Source organism: Schistocerca piceifrons, chromosome 6 (genome assembly GCF_021461385.2).
Source record: "Schistocerca piceifrons isolate TAMUIC-IGC-003096 chromosome 6, iqSchPice1.1, whole genome shotgun sequence".
Lineage (NCBI taxonomy): Eukaryota > Metazoa > Arthropoda > Insecta > Orthoptera > Acrididae > Schistocerca > Schistocerca piceifrons.
Window position 1 is genome coordinate 298,636,701 of NC_060143.1, and position 20,177 is coordinate 298,656,877.

At 42.6% G+C, this 20,177-nt stretch overlaps 1 protein-coding gene across 1 annotated transcript in view; it reads right to left on the bottom strand.

Moving 5' to 3' along the window:
• The window catches only part of LOC124802918 (multidrug resistance-associated protein 1-like), a 370,137-nt gene that overhangs the window by 178,798 nt on the left and 171,162 nt on the right, over positions 1-20,177 (bottom strand). The window contains 1 exon segment of the mRNA XM_047263989.1: positions 12,072-12,185. Within this exon segment, the coding sequence (XP_047119945.1) occupies positions 12,072-12,116 (45 nt within the window). The 5' untranslated portion in view covers positions 12,117-12,185.

Genomic DNA, 20,177 nt, shown 5'->3' on the forward strand with positions numbered 1-20,177 from the left:
TATCCTGTGCAAGCTGCTTCATCTCCCAGTACCTACTGCAACCTACATCCTTCTTTATCTGTTTAGCATATTCATCTCTTCGTCTCCCTCTACGATTTTTACCCTCCACACTGCCCTCCAATACTAAATTGGTGATCCTTGATGCCTCAGAACATGTCCTACCAACCGATCCCTTCTTTTAGTCAATTTGTGCCACAAACGTCTCCCCAATCCTATTCAATACCTCCTCAATAGTTATATGATCCACCCATCTAATCTTCAGCATTATCCTGTAGCACCACATTTCGAAATCTTTTATTTTCTTCTTGTCTAAACTATTTATCGTCCATGTTTCACTTCCATACATGGCTCTCTACTTCGACCATCATCAGTTAATTCCACTATATGTGCGCGGCACTGAATATGTACGAAGTGTCAAAAACTTCAAGTGGAAGACTTTTAAAAATATTTTTCCAATGTTCTGTAACCCGTCATAAATGTGTATCAAATTATAGTTACTGAGAAGAAGAAAAATCGCATGATGAAGTGTTAACAATTGTTTAAGTTGGAATCTAAATGGAATCCCATACGACAGTTACTGAAGTTTAATTCTTGAGGCTTTACCTCATGATTGTAAAATTTGGAATCCTGACCTAGAAGAAAGAGGTCAATAAACATAAAAAGTGTTTATAACGTAGTAATAACTTGAGTACCTACTCGACAATAATAAAGAAATGATTTTCTATGGAGATATTGCTGTGGAAATTTACAGGATACACACCTGTAGCTCACGATCTTTTTTGAAATATTTTACGCACAACTCACTGTAGCAACCGAAAATTCTCGATAATAGGGTATTTGTTTTCTTAAAATCGTCTTTAATTGCTATGTCATTTTAGGCTCCTAATATAGTTTTTTTCCTCTGTAATTTTAGTACCCTTGTATAAAAACCGAAAAGAAATTCAAATAATTTGAAAGCCCGCTAAAATGCTCCATTCAAGTCTTGTATACCTATGACGTCACTGACTAGCACGCTGCTCCTACTGTCGTAAAATAGGCACCGGATTACATGCATTTGCATCTTTGGCTCCTTTTCACCGGTTATTGCATATTTTAACTAGAAACTAGTGGTGACGCATATTTTCGCTCCATGTTTACAATATTTTAATTAGACGGGCGGTCTCTAGCCCGATCTGGTTCTTATGTCTCACAGATTGACCGCGACCTAGAACTGCATTCAATTGCTAATGGAGAGGCCACTGCCTAGCGAAATCATTACAGATGAGGAACAGGAAAAGGTAGACAAGAGTCAATGCTACTGCACCCGCGCCCCCGGTTAATCTGAAGCGATGTCATACCGTACGCGACGGCAACAACTAAATTAGCTTTTAGTCGCACGTCCATTGTTTCAGTTTATCTTTCTATTTACTTGTTCACAGTTAACGTGTTTACCGCTGTAGTGTGTAACGTGTTGTGCGCCAAATCGCCCGAATAAAGAAACGACGTTTCGTGGATAGCTGACATCCTGGAACATTTACATATGACGGAATTTTTTATACTGTCGAGTTTGCGAGAAAAATGTTTCGTGCAAAGAGTGTTTCAAATAGACCAGCATATCAAGACAAGTCTTCATATCGCAGGAATGCAGAGGAAAGGACCACGACGACAACTTCTGACAACAGCAAGTTGCAGTAGCAAAGATTTGTCCAAAGGTAACAAAAAAGGTCGGTTTAACATGGAGCTATGTGAAGCATTCATTGCTAGCAATATTCCTCTTCACAAACTTACAAACCCTATCCTCAAAGGCTTCCTGCGCAAATATTGTTTAAGTCAAAATATACCAGATGAATCAACAATGCGTAAAAATAACATACCGACAATTTACGTAAGTGTTCTGGAAGAAATACGCAATGCATTCAGGGATGGTATTATCTGGATTTCAGCTGAAGAAAACTATAGACACTTGTGGCAGTTACACTGCGCTTTAGAAGAAGAGCCGCCTCCTTCCTATTTAGCGGTCTGCAAAGAAGTAAGTCATTCTACTATAGCCAGATTTCTGAATGAAGGTGTTAGAAAAGTATTTCCAGAATCTTCTGCATGAAAGGGCGTGTGTGTTTATTTCAGATGCCGCTCCCTATATGATCAAAGCAGGTAAAGCCCTCCGCGTATTTTATCGAAATTTGATTTACGTGACGTGCTCTGCTCATGGAGTGCATCGCCTTGCTGAAGAAGTAAGTTCCACGTTTCTGAATGTAAATAAACTGGTTTCATCCACAAAGAAAATATTTCTAAAGACTCCTGCTCACATTAAACCTACAAAGAAAAACTACCAAATGTGCCTTTACCTCCCAAACCAGTGGTAATTCGTTGAGGTACGTGGGTCAAAGCTGTGGTTTTTTATTTTCCGAGACCATTAGAAGGGTAGTAAAAGACTTCGATAGTGCACAAGCTTTGGCAGTTTGCCACCGCATGGAAGCTTTTACTGATTCCGGTATTACGAGAGAGACTGCTGTGATCAGCTCTTTTATTTCCCATATACCTGCAAGTATTAAAAAGCTTGAAACTCAAGATTTGGCGTTGAATGAATCTATTCAGTTAATGAATAAAATTGTTTTAGTAAACTCCTCGTTGCCAAGAAAACTTAAAGAAAAGTTTGAAAATATTTGAAACAATAACCCAGGCTTTGAACCTTTCTGCCAAATGGATAGTTTTATTAACGGGACGGGTGAACTTTTATCAGAAACACAAAGTGCCAGCGTAGCACCCAAATTCAAATACTGCACAGTTACTTCAGTTTATGTAGGAAGGTCCTTTTCTGCTTATAAAAATGTTTTGAGTGATCGAAGACCCAATTTTACTACCGAACATTTGGAACAGTACTTGGTCATTTATGTTTACAGTAGTAGAAATAAATTTTAAATGATGCTTTGGTCCAGTTGTATTAATTAAAAGTTAATGCTGTTCAAAAAATTCGTGATTGTATGTTGTTTTTTAACGGAGTTATTGAGCGTGCCCCTTTGCATGTGACATCTCTATGTCGGTCCAACATATCGATTGTTCCGCTACGACTCACTCGCATCGCTTCCACTTGTTACCGACAACAATAGCAAAGAAGGAACATGAAACATAGCGTTCGTCCCCATTTTGCAAATTTTTAGAAAATAATCTCAGAAACGCCCCTTCCTCACCTCTACCAGGAAGTATTCAGAAGATGGTATTGGCGTTCTAAACGTACCGATTTTTCGCGTGGCCGGCACTCTCCTCGTAACTGACACGCAGAAGTTCGACTTCGAGACATAATGCATGCAGTAATTACCATGTTTTTTTATTATTTGATCTTGCATATTTCGACACTTTTCAGGCAGTTTTTAAGCATTTTTCATGCGCTTTTCATGCATATTTTAACTTTTTTATGATGCATATACTCGAGTCTGTAATGCTAATTCATAGTGATGTGTTGTTTTGGAACTTATGTTTCGGAAATTGGTTTACAAATGTCTAGGACCACATTGAACAAATACGTCTATAATAACTGCTGACATGTTGTTTTAGAGTGTTCCAGAGAATGAGAATATGCGTAAAATGTGATTAGACTGTACAGGCAAATTGTAGACGCACGAGTTCACTAAATTAAAAATGTGTTGCACTGTGAAGTTAATTTACCTCCGAGATATCCCCCCAAGAGGGCTCACCGCTCTTTCGCGGGTTCCTACTTGGCTACCTTTGCAACATCTTTTCCCTTCCGTGCTGCATGTCTATCCTCTTGTTGTTTTCCCCTTCCTTAGGAAACATGTCTGGGATGTTATTGGGAATGTGTTCTGCATATTCAGTCACCGATACCAGAACAGTCTCTCCACTGCCTTTCGTTCGTTCTTTTTTCGTTCCCTTCCCCTATCCTTCCTCCGCTTCGGCGTTTGAGGAACCTCTTCCTTCTTCCTCCCTGTGCGCTGCCTTAAGTCCGGCCCACGTGTCTGACGCGTAACAGGTGACTGTGTAATGCCTAATTTCCAGCCACATGTCGACAGGTAGGGGTCTCACGTACCCCCTGGTACAGGCCAGGCCCAGGAAAGTATGGCTGCCTGAGTTGCTACCTTCCCAAATTGCTGATTGTTCACACCTCAGATCACCTGGCAGAGGGGCCAATCACCTAGGGGCGCGTACGCCCCCTTTGTGAACAGGGCCCCCAGTTGGAAGGAGCGCGCCATTGGAGGCGCTGGCAATCACAGGGGATTTTCTCGCAATCAGCCAATCATCTTTGTAGACCACGTCCCAGCCGCACCAAGGTTCCTCGTGATTTCACGTACTGAAGACTGTCAGTCCTTTGCAACTGTAAATCTGTTTCTCAGTCAGAAAGGTGTTGATGGATGCAGTTGCCGCCCCTGTGAAATCCTGCTCTCGTTGACGCAATGGAACTTTGCTTTTAGGAGACTACTTCTGATTCGCGAGCACAACTGTTCGCCACTTCGCTTTTCCACGGCTATTCGTGTCGAGGCCCCTAGGACTCTGAATTCTTCCTGTTGTGTTGTTTACACCACGCTGCTCGATGGTCTGACTGAGGCCGAAATCCAAAAGTACCTCTCTGACCAGTGTGTCACTGCCGTCCTTCAGTTGATGAAAAAGGTAGATGCCTCCTTAGTGCCCATGCGCTCTCTCTCTCTCTCTCACACACACACACACACACACACACACACACACACACACAAACACACACACACACACACACACACACACACACACACACACCTTTTCATAAAGTGGTGCTTCTGTCCAAGATCAAAGCAGGTTATGAAGTTGTCACAGTCCAAACGTACATTCCGAACCCAATGCGCTGCTATGAGTGTCATGATTTCAAGCACATTAGAGTTCTTGTCGATACTCAGCCAAATGTGTAACCTGTGGTAGGGAAGCGCACGAGTGCGATTATCCACCTCCTCCTCCCCGCTTCAATGGCGACCATGTTGCCGCCTCTCCAGATCGTTCCATATATCTCGATGAGAAGGCTGTCCAGGAGATCCTGGTAAAGGAAGAAGTACCTTACCCAGTCGCTCACAAGTTATTGGTTAGTTGAAAACCCTGGATTCTAATATCTGGCACTTTCAGTACTGTTCCTGCTGGATTTCGCTCCATGAAGGGCATGGCCACGCAGATATGCGACCTCAAATTCAGCTCTGAGGTTGTGAAATTGCCCAGTGTCACAGTTGCATCGCCGTCTCCTCTTCCAGCTGTATAGCAAGCCCTCAAACTCTCGCCTCACGGGGCAAAGTCACCAGCTAGACGACAGGCTGACCGGAAAGGACAGAAGGAATACGCCAGTGAAGACTTCCTATGTCCCTTCAGCCAACCAACACCTGATTCTTCTTCTGCCTTCTCGAAGAAGGCAAACCGTTTTCTCCTTCGCCGACTCAAACATCCTCTTCGACGGTGTCGCCACGTGATACTCTCGTCCGACCGGCCTCCGTGTCACCAGTGTGCACAGCCAACCGTTATTCTGCCGACAGCAGAGGAAAGCAGTCACTTCTGTGGACTTCCCGGAACAGGATCCTCCTGCCTCTGTGCTCTGTAGCAGCGAGTCTTCGCTTGCTGGTACAAGGCCGCCGCCGAGGTGAGATGCCTTCATTTTTTCCTCATGACTCTCCTCCAATTGAACGTTTGCGACCTTCGATCCAACAAAGAGGATATACAGCTGCTTTTAGAATCGAAGCGTCCACTTTTTCTCTGCCTTTAGGAAACAAAATGGCATCCTCACAACCGCTTTTCTTTTTCGCATTTCTTCCCAGTCCGTTTTGACCTCCCCTTGAGGTCGGCATTCTATCTCATGGAGTCATGCTGCTCATACTGGTTGAAATTCATAGTCAACCCATCTCCCTGACTACCCGTCTTCAAGCTGTTGCAGTCCGCCTTTCCTTCCTCACTTGAAATTTTCCCTCTGACATACTCGAGCGACAATTTCTCGTGTGTTATCTGTCTGCTGACTCCTACCCCACCTGCGTGCACACCCAAATGGTAGCTTAGTCAAGTCAACTAGAGGCTTTACTCCTCCCTGGCGACTTTCGACGAACAACATTTCCCCAATTGTGATGAACTGGTGGAATATCTTACTAACGGTATCCTTAGCGCCACAGAATGTTCCTCGCACTTCCTCTTTACCACATCGTGTCCCGGTCTCTTGGTGGACTGAGGCATGCCGCGACGCAATTCACACGGAGACGTGCTCTCCACATTTGTAACTGTCATCCTAGGATGGCAAACTGCATTCATTATAAACAGATGCGTGCAGTGTCGTCGCTTTCTTTGGGATACCAAAAAAGTTAGCTGGATTTCATTCACTTTTTCTTTTAACAGTTCCATTCCTTCTTCAGTTGTGTGGGCCAACCTCCGGCAGCTTTCTGGGACCAAGATCCATTCCCCAATTTTCGGCCTGATAGTAGCAGACGATGTTACAGTGGACCTTATTGCTATCTTCAACACCTTGGGCCACCATTTTGCGGAGATTTCGAGCTCCCCCACGGTCACGTTACCTTCCTCCATGGGAAACGAGCAGAGAAGGCTCGAGCGATACCCTTCTCTTCTCGGAATCGTGAGTGCTACGATGTTGTCTTTACTATGAGGAAGCTAGATCATGCTCTCACTTCATCCCGGTCTTCTGGCCCAGACCCTGTTCACATTCAAATGTTGCAGCACCTTTCTCTTGCGGGCATGCACATTCTGTTAAATACGTACAACCGCTCCCGGGTGGAGGGCGCGTTTGTCAAACGCTGGCACGCCCGGTAAGGTAGCTACCACTCAATTTCTCTTAACAGCTGTGTTTGCAAGGTGATGGAACGTACGATTCATGCCTGGCTGGTATAGTGGCTCCAGGTGATGATGATTAGTTGGGTTGATGGGGCGCTCGACATCACGGTCATCAGCGCCCTGATAGTGGCTCCAGTCTCATCATTTACTAGCCACTGTCCAGTGTGAAATTCGAGCGCGCCATTCTGTTGTTGATCATCTCGTCACTTTTCTACCCATGTCATGAATGGTTTTCTGCGGAAATCCCAGACCGTGGCTGTATTTTTCGATTTGGAGAAAGCCTACGACACCTGCTGGGGGACTGGTATTCTCAGTAGTATCTACACGTGGGCCTTCCGTGGCCGCCTGCCCTGTCTCCTTCAGGCATTTTTAGAAGACCGAGTTTTCAAGGTACGTGTGTGTTCTGCCTTGTCGGACACCTTTATGCAGGAAAACGGAGTGTCTCAGGGTTCCGTCCTGAATGTCGTCCTCTTTGCTGTCGCAATCTCCGGCTCCCTTTTTATTGACAATTTTGACATCTACTGCAGTTCTCCACGGACTTCTCATTGAGCGGCGTCTTCAGTGATGTCTCGATGGTCTTTACACATGGAATATTTACAATTGCTTTCGTTTTTCTACTGGCAAAACCATTTGTATGAATATCTTGTGATGCAACTGGTTTCGTCCACCGTCTTTATATCTTGGGCATGTTGTCTTCCGTTCACTGAAACCACATAATTCCTGGGGCTCATGCTCGATAGGAAACTTTCTTGGTTCTCCCACGCGTCTTACCTGGCAGCCCACTGTATGCGGTCCCTCAGTGCCCTACGTGTCCTCAATGAAACGTCCTGGGGTGCAGATCGGAACACCCTCCTCCGCTTGTACTGATCCCTTATCCGTTCGAAACTAGACTATGGGTGTTTCATTTATGGATCTGCACTTCCGTCTGTCCCTCTTAAGCCGTCTCAATACGATCCACTATCGTGACATCCGTTTGGCCACTGACGCCTTTTACTCTTGCCCGGATGAGTGTGTGTATGCAGAAGCTGCCGAACTACAGCTGTCCTACCGCCGTGTGACTTTCTCCTCAGCAGATATGCGTGCCGTTTGTCATGCGTGGCCATCCATCCTATGCCCTTTTCTTCGGTATTTCCTTTGGTCGTCAGTGTGGGGCGTGTTCCTCTGCTCTGTTACCTCCTGGAGTTCGCTTTTGGCTCTTACTCTAGCAGCTTAACTTCACGCTACCTGCAACTTTCCCAGAGGGTGTGAACCCTTCACCACCTCGGCTTATTGCGGCGGGTCGTGTTCGTCTTGGCCTTCATTCGCTCCCTAAGGACATCACTCCAGCTTCACTCTATCACCTTCAGTTTCACGGCATTCGCATGGAGCTTCGCGATAGTAACTTTGTTTACACTGACGGGTGTTCGACTGACCGTGGTGTCGTGTGGACCTTCGTCATTGGCGTCGACGTTTTTCGTTATCGACTTCCGGCACACTGCACAGTATTTACAGCAGAGCTCTTTCTTCGCCGTGTACCAGGCCACGCAGTACATCCGGCGACATAGGCTTTTCAATTGTGTCATCTGCTCAGGCTCTTTCAGCGCCCTTCAAAGCCTCTGTGTGGTGTGCACCGTCCATCCCTTAGTGCAACTGGTCCAGGAAAGCTGTCACTTGCTCACTCCTGATGGAGCCACTGTGATGTTCATGTGGGTTCCTAGTCACGGCGGTCCGACAGGAAACGAGGCTGCTGCCAAGGCTGCAGTCCTCGTACCTCGTACCTCAGCCCCTCAGATGATCTCTGTGTCGCCGTCTGCCAGCAGGTGGTGTCACTTTCGCATCAAGAACGCTGGTCCTCCGTTCATGGCAACAAGCTCCGGATTATTAAGCCTCTTCTGGCGGCTTGGACGACCTCCGCTCGGCCCTCCTGCCGCGATGAGGTCATTTTAGTTCAAATGGTTCAAATGGCTCTGAGCACTATGGGACTTAACTTCTGAGGTCATCAGTCCCCTAGAACTTAGAACTACTTAAACCTAATCAACCTAAGGACATCACACACATCCATGCCCGAGGCAGAATTCGAACCTGCGGCCGTAGCAGTCGCGCGGTTCCGGACTGAGTGCCTAGAACCCCTAGACCAACGCGGCCGGCATCATTTTAGTTAGGTTGTGTATTGGGCACTTAGCCATCGCCATTTGTTAAATGGTGCTCCCCACCACTTTGCGCACATTCTACCTAACTTTTAACTGTCCGCCATTTCCTGACGGAATGCCCTTTTTTAAAAACCGCATTCGTTCCCGTTTGTGTTTGCCGTCTGAGTTATCAGCCGTTACAGCGAACGACGCACGGGCTGTCTACAGCGTTTTGTTTTTTTATCCGTCGTAGCAAAAGTCGAAGGCCATTTAATGTTTAGTTCTGGACCTCCGTTTCCCTATGGTGTATTATATAGAATTTTCTCCACGTCCCTATTTTTAGCTGTCTTCTGTTGATTTAACTCCTCTCTGTCTTCGTGATTTATAGTTTTGACACGGGCGCGTATGACCCTACATTGTTTTTGTTTTGGGGCGCAAAAACAACGGACCTCCGACATATGGTTTCCCACTGTTACACACCGAGAGGTTGCGCAGTGGTTGGCACACTGGACTCGCACTGGAGAGGACGACGGTACAAACCCGCGTCTGGCCATCCTGATTTATGTTTTCCGTGATTTCCCTAAATCGTTTCTGGCAAATGCCGGTATGATTCCTTCGAAAGGGCACGGCCGACTTCATTCCCCATCCTTCCCTAATCCGATGGGACCACTATTACAAGGGAGGACAGCGTCATTCAACAGAATAAAATTCCGTGAAAATTGTCGTACCTTATAAAAGGCTCGTAATTTGGTAGCTCAGGTGGTAGAGCACCGAACTGAAGAATTTTATAAGATCATATCCATAGGTCGCTACTTCAAATCCGACCCGACAATCCTCTCATATTCCGATGTACGAAACTTCACTACACCGTTCAGAAATAGTATTACTGCGTATTCCTGGCTGTTTACTTTGGCTTACATTTGCAATCGTTCACGCAAGTCGCGTTCAAAAGATATTTTGTAATAAATGTGACCAAATATATATATATATATATATATATATATATATATATATTTACTTTATTAGAAACGATCCATCTTCGTGCTGTACAGTTAGGATCCTTATGGTTTAAACTTTTAAACTTTCGTCATTTTGCATAAAGAAAAAGTAAGTCTGCTTCAGACAGTGACGTTAGTTTAGACGCACAAACAACACAGCCCTTACGTTTGTTACACCTGCATCTTGCTTGCAGCTTGCTTTATTTCTCTCCGTATAGAAAACCTCATCGTTTTACACGTCGTTGTACTGTGGGTGTGTATATATATATATATATATATATATATATATATATATATATATATATATATATATATATATATATATACACTACTAGCAATGCTTTCCAAAAAAAAGTGAATGAGTAAATGCATTTATCCTCTATTGCCCATTTCTCAGATTAATATTACTGTGAAGCTGTATACAACACATTCCACCATCGAAACAACTGCTACAATCAGTTGTCACTAGTTCTGTTTTCGTATTTCGTGTAAAAATTTTAAAGTTCCTGGGTTCGAACACGTGACTTCTTGAACCGCAGGCACATACACTATTCGTTACGACAGCGAGCGCCTGCTAGAATGTGTGTGTCTACCTAGGTTCTTTTATAGAAGAAATCAGCACAAAAAGATTTGCCAAGAATAATTTTACTGTGCTTCTGATCGTATGACTGGTAGTCTACAATCCTGTTATAATATACAAACTCATTTGCAAAAGTCCTAACATTCCTTAGTTTTGAGTGAGTTTAATGATATTGCAAGGAGCAGGGAAAAGAATTTCCACCGTTGCACATATCGCCGCTCTTAACGCCTGGAGCATAAACTCATCAACTTTCGTAAGGTTTCCACTATCAGCGTTCACAAAATTCCTTCTATTGTTATTTAAAAGTTTGACTGCGTTTCCCATAGCTAAATAGCTAAACTGTATGGAGAAAAAATACGTAAAAACCTCTTAACTTCATTTAACGCTCCTGTAACATACGTATAGCTTCGTTTTACTCCTAGTCTGTGACGTCACCAGAACTGCAGCCAGTAGCAGAGCTTTTTCTCACGCGACCGAGCCTTGATACTTCATGATTTTTTTAAAAGCTTCAATTATATGAAAGTAACAGGTATTTTGTGAGAATGCTGACCGTAAATACTACTATAATCGATCAGAATAACAATCCGAACCATGTTTTTAACATAGGAAAATAGCCTGTTATATCTTTTTCGCGTAAATACACAATGATATTAAGGAACGATTGTTTTTGAACGAGGATAATACTGCTGCCAAAAGTTATGTTTACAATCCACGTTAGAATTTTGTGCGGCACTCGCAAATGTCCAAATATACACGTATCTCATGACCGTCTTCGCAGGCCTGATGAGTCCCATCATCTACCCTACTCGTAACTCTAATAATCTCAAAGCAGCTATGAGTTTCAAGCCCCTTCTCCACAATCGTGGACTGGTTCTATAATCCCTTCTGAACTGATTAAGGCGATCTATATTCCCATTCGTTCATCGAAGCAGGTTCCTACATGAAAAAATTTAGACATTTCACACTTCTCCAAAATGATAGTTATCTATCATACCCATTATTTAATGTTGGCTATATAACGAGGAATCACGTTCACGATACAGGTTTTGTTTAATCAAAAACTGCTCTTAAGTTTTTGTTTCCAAAGAGATTTAACTGGCATTACAGCAGATAATACGATTATACTAACAAAAGTTGGGATAGCTACACAAGTCTAAAGCGAACATACTTCGAAGTAAAAATAAGTATAGTAACGCAATTAGATATTTTTTATCGGCTGAACGGATGAAAACATCCCAAACTGACCCCTGTAAATTACTGACTCTTGTTCCAATACTATAGAAGAGAAGATGTACATTATCACCAATGATACTTGACTAAAGTACCGTAAACAAACGTACCATATGCTAATATTTTCACAACTGAAACGCACAAAAAAAATTGCTAATTAGGGCTTACTTTTTCTCAGCAGCTTGTTACACTTCCAAACTGAACAGGCTGGACAAATACGATATGGATAGCAAGGTAACAAATTATTCATGGGAAATACATTAATGTCTAGTATTGACAAGATAACGAGGTTAAGAATGATTAATGGGTAATCAATGTCTAGTATTATCAGCACTGTAGGTTCTGATAATTTGTAAGTTAAGCAAAGGAAAGATTGTAACTCACCCAAAACGGCGAACCACAGAACCGGTCTATGGATTCGAATGTCATGCTGGCCTTCTGTTGTACACTGCTATCTGTCCTTTTTCTCCTTTACCATCATCCACTCCCTGTGGTCACCTGTAAATGCATCACATATGACTTTTTACATAAAAATGTGCAATATAGAAACGTGAAAAAATCTATCCAAATAATAATAATTGTAGTAGAGGGCCTACCGTAATTCTTCAGGGGTGATTTTTTTTAGTGCATCAGTGGATTGTTTGCAACTTTTGTGTGTCTTGATGATTAATTCTGTCAGGACTCTTATTTATGTTAATGTTACAAATATTTCTTACATTTTTCTACGAAACTATTTTAAGTAAATACCACTGATTTACTAAGTATAAAGAAGCGAAAAAAGAAGGGGGGAGTGAGGGAGGGAGGGGGGGGGGTGCAGAAGCCTAATCTTCACCTGATGGTAAAGAGCAAGGTGTAGTCTCTCTATTTCTATTTGCTTCATTCTAAACTCTGGGAGGTGTATCAAAAAGCTGATGGAGGGCGAAATATATTTAGCAAATTTAGATTATATTTGATTAAACGCAGAGGAAACTACATCGATTACTTGTCACAAGCACTGTATGAGTTCAGACAGAATTGGAACCGCAGCGCTGAATGCAGCCTGCACTTTGAAAACAAGCGTAGCTGCTTGAAATCAGAAGCAACAAGTTTCCATACCGAGTGTGACGGCTGTCAAAATGGGATGAGTGAATCATGAAAACGTACTAATAAGGTTACTGACGCAAAATGCACTTTAGAGCAGAGTGTACGCTTGCTTTACGCCACATTCAACTTTCTCGCCGCAAAAAAAACTTTCACTTCTACAGAAGAAAACCGAAACTGATACTTGTAAATAACACTGGAACTTATTTTTTCCACTGATATCTAAATGTGCATTTGGTAGCAGTAATTCAACCTTTGGTCAACAACTAAGCAACAAGAAATTTGGAATTTTATTAGCGGGAAACGTAGGTAAATAGTAAGACAAGTTTTTCCTATCATTCTAGCAGCCGAGCGTTTTTATTTTATCACCAAGTGGAAAGTTAACAAGCCGCTTTTGCTTGAAGCTACCAAATGAGAAAATTATACTGAAAATATCTATTGCCAACAGGAAACAAATCTGCAGCTGTCTCTTAGCGTGTTTATCACAGTGATTTACACAACTAACGAACTAGCGTCTTTGATTGTGAATCACACACAATAATATAACCCGCTGAATATGCAGCGGCTGGGCAGAGAAGTGGCTGAAAGCAAATTTTGAGTTATATAATAACGTTATGTGCAATAGTTGATTTTTTCGTAAATATGTTAACAGTTACGTGAACAATGGTAAATAGCTAGACCAAAGAGATTATTATATTTCTTTGCTCGGCAATCAAGTGTGCCGGAACAGTTATTTGTTTTCATACGCACTACAACGTAGAAACAGCTTTAGAACCGCCTGCAAGTCACTTTAAGAACTACTACTGGTTCAACTTACGGTTTTTCCAATACTGTTTCATTCGATCAGACTGTCGTTTCCGATCTTTTGACTGCCATGTTGCAGTTTTCTTTCGGATTTCCTCTAGATCTACTTCCAAAATGTTCTTGCGAAACTTCTCTGTTTAGAGTGGCGTGGTTTCCGACCTTCATCTTTTTCAGATCACTTCCGAGTTCTTGTAGCAAGAAAATTTTTTTCTGGTTGACTTGTTAGAAAATCCTCTTGCGTACCTTGTTTTCACCCGTGCATGGCAATGCACGTAAAATATTCTGTGTTATCTCAGGACCACCTACAATTCAGTTCAATTCCTGTATTTTCTTGCAGCTATGCACGGTACCGTTTTAGTGGTAGGTTATTTTTCTCGTTTTCCTTTGTTGCCGATGATTCCTATTTCCTCTTTATTACTGAAATCCATGTAATCGGCAGCTAAAGAAAATTCTGACTTTACAACTGTAACACAATGATGTCATTTACTCGAGCAGAAAGTTCTATTTTACGCATCTCCACGCGACTGGCGGCCATTTTTATCTTCTTTGCACTAAATTTATTTACGTCTCCAATATGGTCGTTTTTTGTTCACTACGTTTCGTAGTTTTGCAATTGTGGACAATTTGAATGTTTCCAACGCGCAATAAATTTCTACCATATTTTATATTTACTCTGTGTTGTCCGTATAAGACACTTTAGTTTGCCTTTTTCTGCAATTTTCGCTCTCTGCACACGATGTTACAAGATTGTCAGCGAAAGCTAAAGACCGAATTTTTAAATCTCGTTTATACCGGAACTAAGGACAGAAAATCAAGCGAATGGGTGCTTCATTGCAATTTAGAGGTAAAATTTGAACCAAGTCACTAGTTACGTAACAACAACATAACCAGTAGAAAGTCCGGGCGTTTACAACCTGGTTTCAGTTACTCTAGTAAATGCTTCGGATTTCGGTATCCATTTGTATCTCTTATTATTCTTTATGTGCACAGCGACATCGCTAAGCACTCAAAAGTTTCATGGAAGGTAATGCCAATATGGTGAGATTAATCTTTATCATATAAACGAAACGTCCTGGCTGACTCATGATACATAGTCCAAACTGCTTAGGACAGAAACTTCAAATTTGGAGAGAGTGTTTATCTTACACTATAGGTATCTTTTTTTTCTTCTTCGAAATTTCATTTCACTCCTAAGGGGGTGAAACAGGGGATAGTACTTTCTTTTTGAAAGTATGTCGCTATTAAGGCACAACATTTTTGGAAATTCAACTCCTAGGGGTTAAACAGTGGGTAAATTTTTTAAATAAATTATTGAAGAACTACTGAAGCTTTTTTAAAGCTGCATATACGAATATCGATATTTGACTTGTCGGTTAGAAAAAAAGTGTTTTTTAAATTCAACCTCTCAGGGTGTGAAATAGGGGAGGTAAAAGTTCTATGAAAATATTTTGACAGTATTTTTAAACACTAAATCAATGAAAATTTTGTATTTGGATTCTAGGTTAGATATAAAAAGCTAGTTTGTGTTTTTTGAAAGTAAGTTCCTAATTGGCTGAAATCTCGGACGCAATTTTTTATAAAAACACTCCGTTACATTAAAACATTTCTAGAGCTAAAACTATGAAAACTGACAATGTCATGGTTAGGAATAAAGAAATGTGTGTTATGGGGCGAAAGTTTCTATGGAAATGTGACCACAATACTCTATGGCAGGAGTAACAAAAACATCCGACTCCAGCTACCAAATCGCTTTTTGGTTGGTATTACATTCGAAGTAGACCAAGAGCTCGTGCCTTTTCGCTCAGTTTCCGCCTGGCGAAAGCAAGTAATCTATTTGTCGTCTTTCTCACGGCCCCCGTTAGACCTTTTCAGTGGTTCAGCAATTTCTCCCGAAGCATTTTTTGTCTGTCTTCGACCACTCCATCGTTCACATAACTGAAAGTATCATGACAAAGGTAATTCGCGCGCAAAACAGACAGAAAACGAATGCTCTCTTTCTAGTGAGCACCGAATCTGAGGGCATGACGGTTCGCTGAACACACAACCGACTCTACAAGAGCTAGCACAACGCCAACAGAACACCACGTAACACCGAAATGTAAGAAGCGCAAGGCCCATGGATATGGAAACAGGACGACAACGATATCAAGTAGCCTGGCAGTAATCTTTGAATACAAGAAAATTTGGCAGGAAAATCCGCATTTTTAATTAGATATATCCAATTAATGGGAATTTTGAGCCTCGTAATCTAGTAGTAAAGTGCGTGTCTGGAAACAGGTTGGCACTCTGCGGTGCGCAATGGTGTACAGCTGTAATACATGCAGGAGTCATCATCATATCGTGGGGCTGGGCTCCCATTGCAGTAACGATAACCACTGGTTGAGATGGCAGTGGCGATGACGGTGACTTTCAAGCAATCCCTGTGGGAACTCCAGTTTTGTGTATCCGGACCTGAGAAAGTAGGAGGGGCAAGGAGTTCTGGATAAAATGAGTAACAACCTCGGAAGCTCCACTCGCGCAGATCAGACAAGTTAAGGCGCTAGGTGATGATGTAGGCCTTCTGCAGGACAAAGGACACAGTGGTCACGCGTTGGCGATGCGGAAAGCCTTGCACACTGCAGATGACCGACGATTCATTTGGCCTGTGGTAGACAAGGCGGCCCGAAAGCCATTTTGAAATCACGAGGGCTTCCAGGCACCAACAGTCGTCGGCTGGCCATCTTTTCGAATAATTTATACAACCCTTTCGTTAGAGGGATTGGTCGATAATTAGTCAAAATTTGTGTGTCTCTTCCCGGTTTCAGAATTGGAGTAATAAATCCTCCCGCCAATGAGGTTATTTCCCCTTCCCGCTTAATGTGACTAAAAGGCTCGAAGTGCGCCGTATCTTTTTTCTAAATATTCTGGGCAACATTAAGCAGTGTTTCTTGCCACTTTTTAGCGGTTTCCCGCACCTACGTTTCACTGCAGAACACCAAAGAACTTCATACATTTTCACGGTGCATACGGACGACAGGACCACATTAGCACGACTGGCGAGCCAGAGAAATGAGGTTTGAAAAAAGAACTACACGAGTTGATCATGTAATACGGAATATTGGCAAAGAGAAGTGGACACCATCGGTGCACTACCGTACCTACTGACTCATCCGCGCTAGAGTAATAACGAAATATGTGATAGAGCTTTCCAGTGGTGTCTGCTGTAGGTACATTACACCTCACAACCAATTGTCGAGTGGACTTTTGTTCATCGTAAGTTTAAACCTAATGTAAATAAAGCATGGAGGCATACGTCAACCGCCTCACAGTCAGCGTGTTTTGTGCGTCAACGTTGACAGTTCCCGCTGTAATGCCGCCAGCATACAAGCTGCTGCCACTTCTGGCGAGACGCGTGCTGATTGTAGTGCTGCACTTTGAGGGTTCAACCCTGTCTTCGGATTGCTGACACCTTTTGCTTAATCTAGATGAACGACTGACTCGTTTTGTGTAAGGCTGCAAGACGTACTTCGGTGGCCGCATGTTTACGTAACTGTCTGGTAGAACAATATTTGGAGTACACGAGCGGATGTTAATAGTTGCTCGTGCCTACACGTTGATAGTGTTCAAGCAGTATGTTGTCAGCTTTCCTGGAAACGCAATGTGGAGTAAATTCTGTTAGAGCAAGTGGGCGGTAGCTACGTTGGATACTGATGCAAATTACGAGCATTTTCTTGATTCATGTTCTAAGCCGCAACTCTAAATGCGAAAGACGTAAAGGGAGTGAGATGTACTATGAAACTTCGATACGCACAGACTGCGTTTTAAAGCGGGAATTTAGTATTACTGGACTTCGTATTGCAGGATACTTGCGTGCCTTTCAGTGCTATCGATACCGTTAGCACCATCTGGAGTCCATTTTTCCGCTTGAAAGCCACATGGCTGGAGCTTGCGCTACAACAAACGTTTATTATTTAATTGCACGTTTTCTGAGCTCTGCTGATGTAAAGATGTTGATCGTCAATCAAGATTTTCGTGGATGCTATACATTTTTTAATACTTCGTCTCACTGTTACAGGTTTTTTTCTTCAGTGGACTACTAGATGGCACTATTGAGATGTGACAATCTTAAATTTTGTCATTTGTTGTTGTTAACACAATGGTAGCTCAAACTGCCGCCGCTCCCCCCCCCCCCCCCCCCCCTCCCCCGACTAGTTTGTTTACAGTTTACGGTATTTTCTCCTGACAGCTGTAACTCCCGCTTTACTCTTCTTCCTCAAGCCTGCATTCTGTTACGATTGGTTCCAGTTATACCAAAGCACTTCGTCTGTGTGTTTACTAGACGCAACGGAAGAGCGGCACAATGTCGCTATGTTCAGCTGTTCCCTTAGCGACGCAACCACATCACAATACATCTGCGTAACCACCTAGCAGAAACCAGACCATTTATTTCATGTTGTACGTTTTGTTGATTGCGTATTAATTGTGTTTTATTGTTGTAAAGGTATTTTCACACAAAAGTAACTGGGGCAGCGAACTTAATAAATGAATTATGTTGTTAATTTTAACTTCCTTTCAGAAATGTCACTGTTCGTACTAATTGACGGAAAGTCATCGAGTAAAACGGAAGTAATATCTGGTGCTCCCCAACGAAGTGTTATGCGCCCTTTGCTGTTCCTGAGCCCTCAGATTGTTTGCAGAAGATGCTGTTATATACCGTCTTATAAAGTCATCGGGTGATCAAAAATTGCATATCGATTTAGACAAGATGATTTGAAAAGTGGCAACTGACTAAATAATGAAGTGTGACGTCATCCACATGAGTACTAAACAGAATCCGTTAAATTTCGGTTACAGGAGAGGACACACAAATCTAAAGGCTGTAAATTCAACTGAATACTTAGTTACAATTAAGATTATTCGTAATTGTCATACCTATCAGAGAGAGAGTGTTGTGCAGAAAGCAAACCAGAGACTGATTTATTAGCACAAAATACTGAAAATGTAACAAGTCTGCTAAAGAGACTTTACATTATGATTGATTGCTCTCTTACAAAGGAGTTTTTCATTTCGGCAGGACCTTCTCATGAAATTTCAATCACCAACTTCCTCAGAGTGTGAAATTATTTTTTTGCGCCCACCTAGATAGGAATAAATGATGATGAACACATCGCCAAATTGGGTTGCACATCATCCATCCTACCGTCCAGACATGGCACCCTCTAACTTCTATGTCTTTGCGCCGCCTGAAGATTCTCTACGAGGAACACGGTTTGGGGAGGACGAGAGTTCAGTCATGCAGTGAAAACGTGGCTGCGCCTACAGGACAAGAGCTTCTACCACAACGAAATACATGCTTTTCCACAGCGTTGGCGTATGGCCTTAGAACGTGATGGAGGCTACGTAGAAAAATAGGACATGGACGAGACATGTTTATATTGTCACCAAATTCTGACTCTGAACAATAAATATGTTCTCAGAAAAAAATGTGGGGCATTACTTACTGAACGATCCTCGTAAATATCATAACCTAAAGAAAGAATCGATACAGCACAAAAAAGCTGACAAGGACAGGACAAAAAAACTGATGATCTAATCATTTGCAATACATATGGCTCGCATAGTTCCATGAAGCTATGTTACAAACCATTCTTTCTCTCAACACAGTGGCCGGACGAAGGATAGTAATGAAATGTAATGTCATCTAAACTCCAGTGTCAGACTTTCGGAAGTTGTTCAGGGAGAGTTTAAGCGTATCGTACAAAGAATTCGTGGACTTCGGTGACCAGTTACAGAGAACATCCACATCTACATGATTCCTACAGAATTCCTAGTTAAATGCCCAGCGATGTGTTCATCGATCCACCTTCAAACAATTTCACTACCATTCCACTTTCGAAAAGAGAGTGTGAAAAACGAATACTAAAATCTTTCCGTGCGAGCTTTGATGATGATATCATCATCATCATCATCATCATCATCATCAATTTCACTACCATTCCACTTTCGAAAAGAGAGTGTGAAAAACGAATACTAAAATCTTTCCGTGCGAGCTTTGATGATGATATCATCATCATCATCATCATCATCATCATATGCGAACCATTCAACGAAACATCATCGATATGGACTTTAAGCCGAAGGCCCACTCGTGTACCCTTTATTGCATGATACAAAGCTTTATGCCTCGCCTGGGCCCGTCAACACCGACATTGGACTGTTGATGATTGGAAACATGCTGCCTGGTCGGACGAGTCGCGTTTCGAATTGTATCGATCGGATGGAAGTGTACGGGTGCGGAGACAACCTCATGAATACATGGGCCCTGCATGTCAGCAGGGGACTGTTCAAGCTGGTGGAGGCTCTGTAATGCTGAGCAGCGTATGCAGTTGGAGTGATGTGTGACCCCTGATACGTCTAGGTACAACTCTGACAGGTGAGACGTACGTAAGCATCCAGCATCCATTCATGTCCATTGTGCATTCCAGCAGGACAATGCGACAGTTGGTAATGTCAGCTGATGTTTTTGGATTCGGCAGTTAGGTGCTAGATGCATATTATAAAATACGCCTGAGAACCGTGGGCCGCACGAATACTTTATTCGGGCCTCTGTTTGACATCCACTGAACT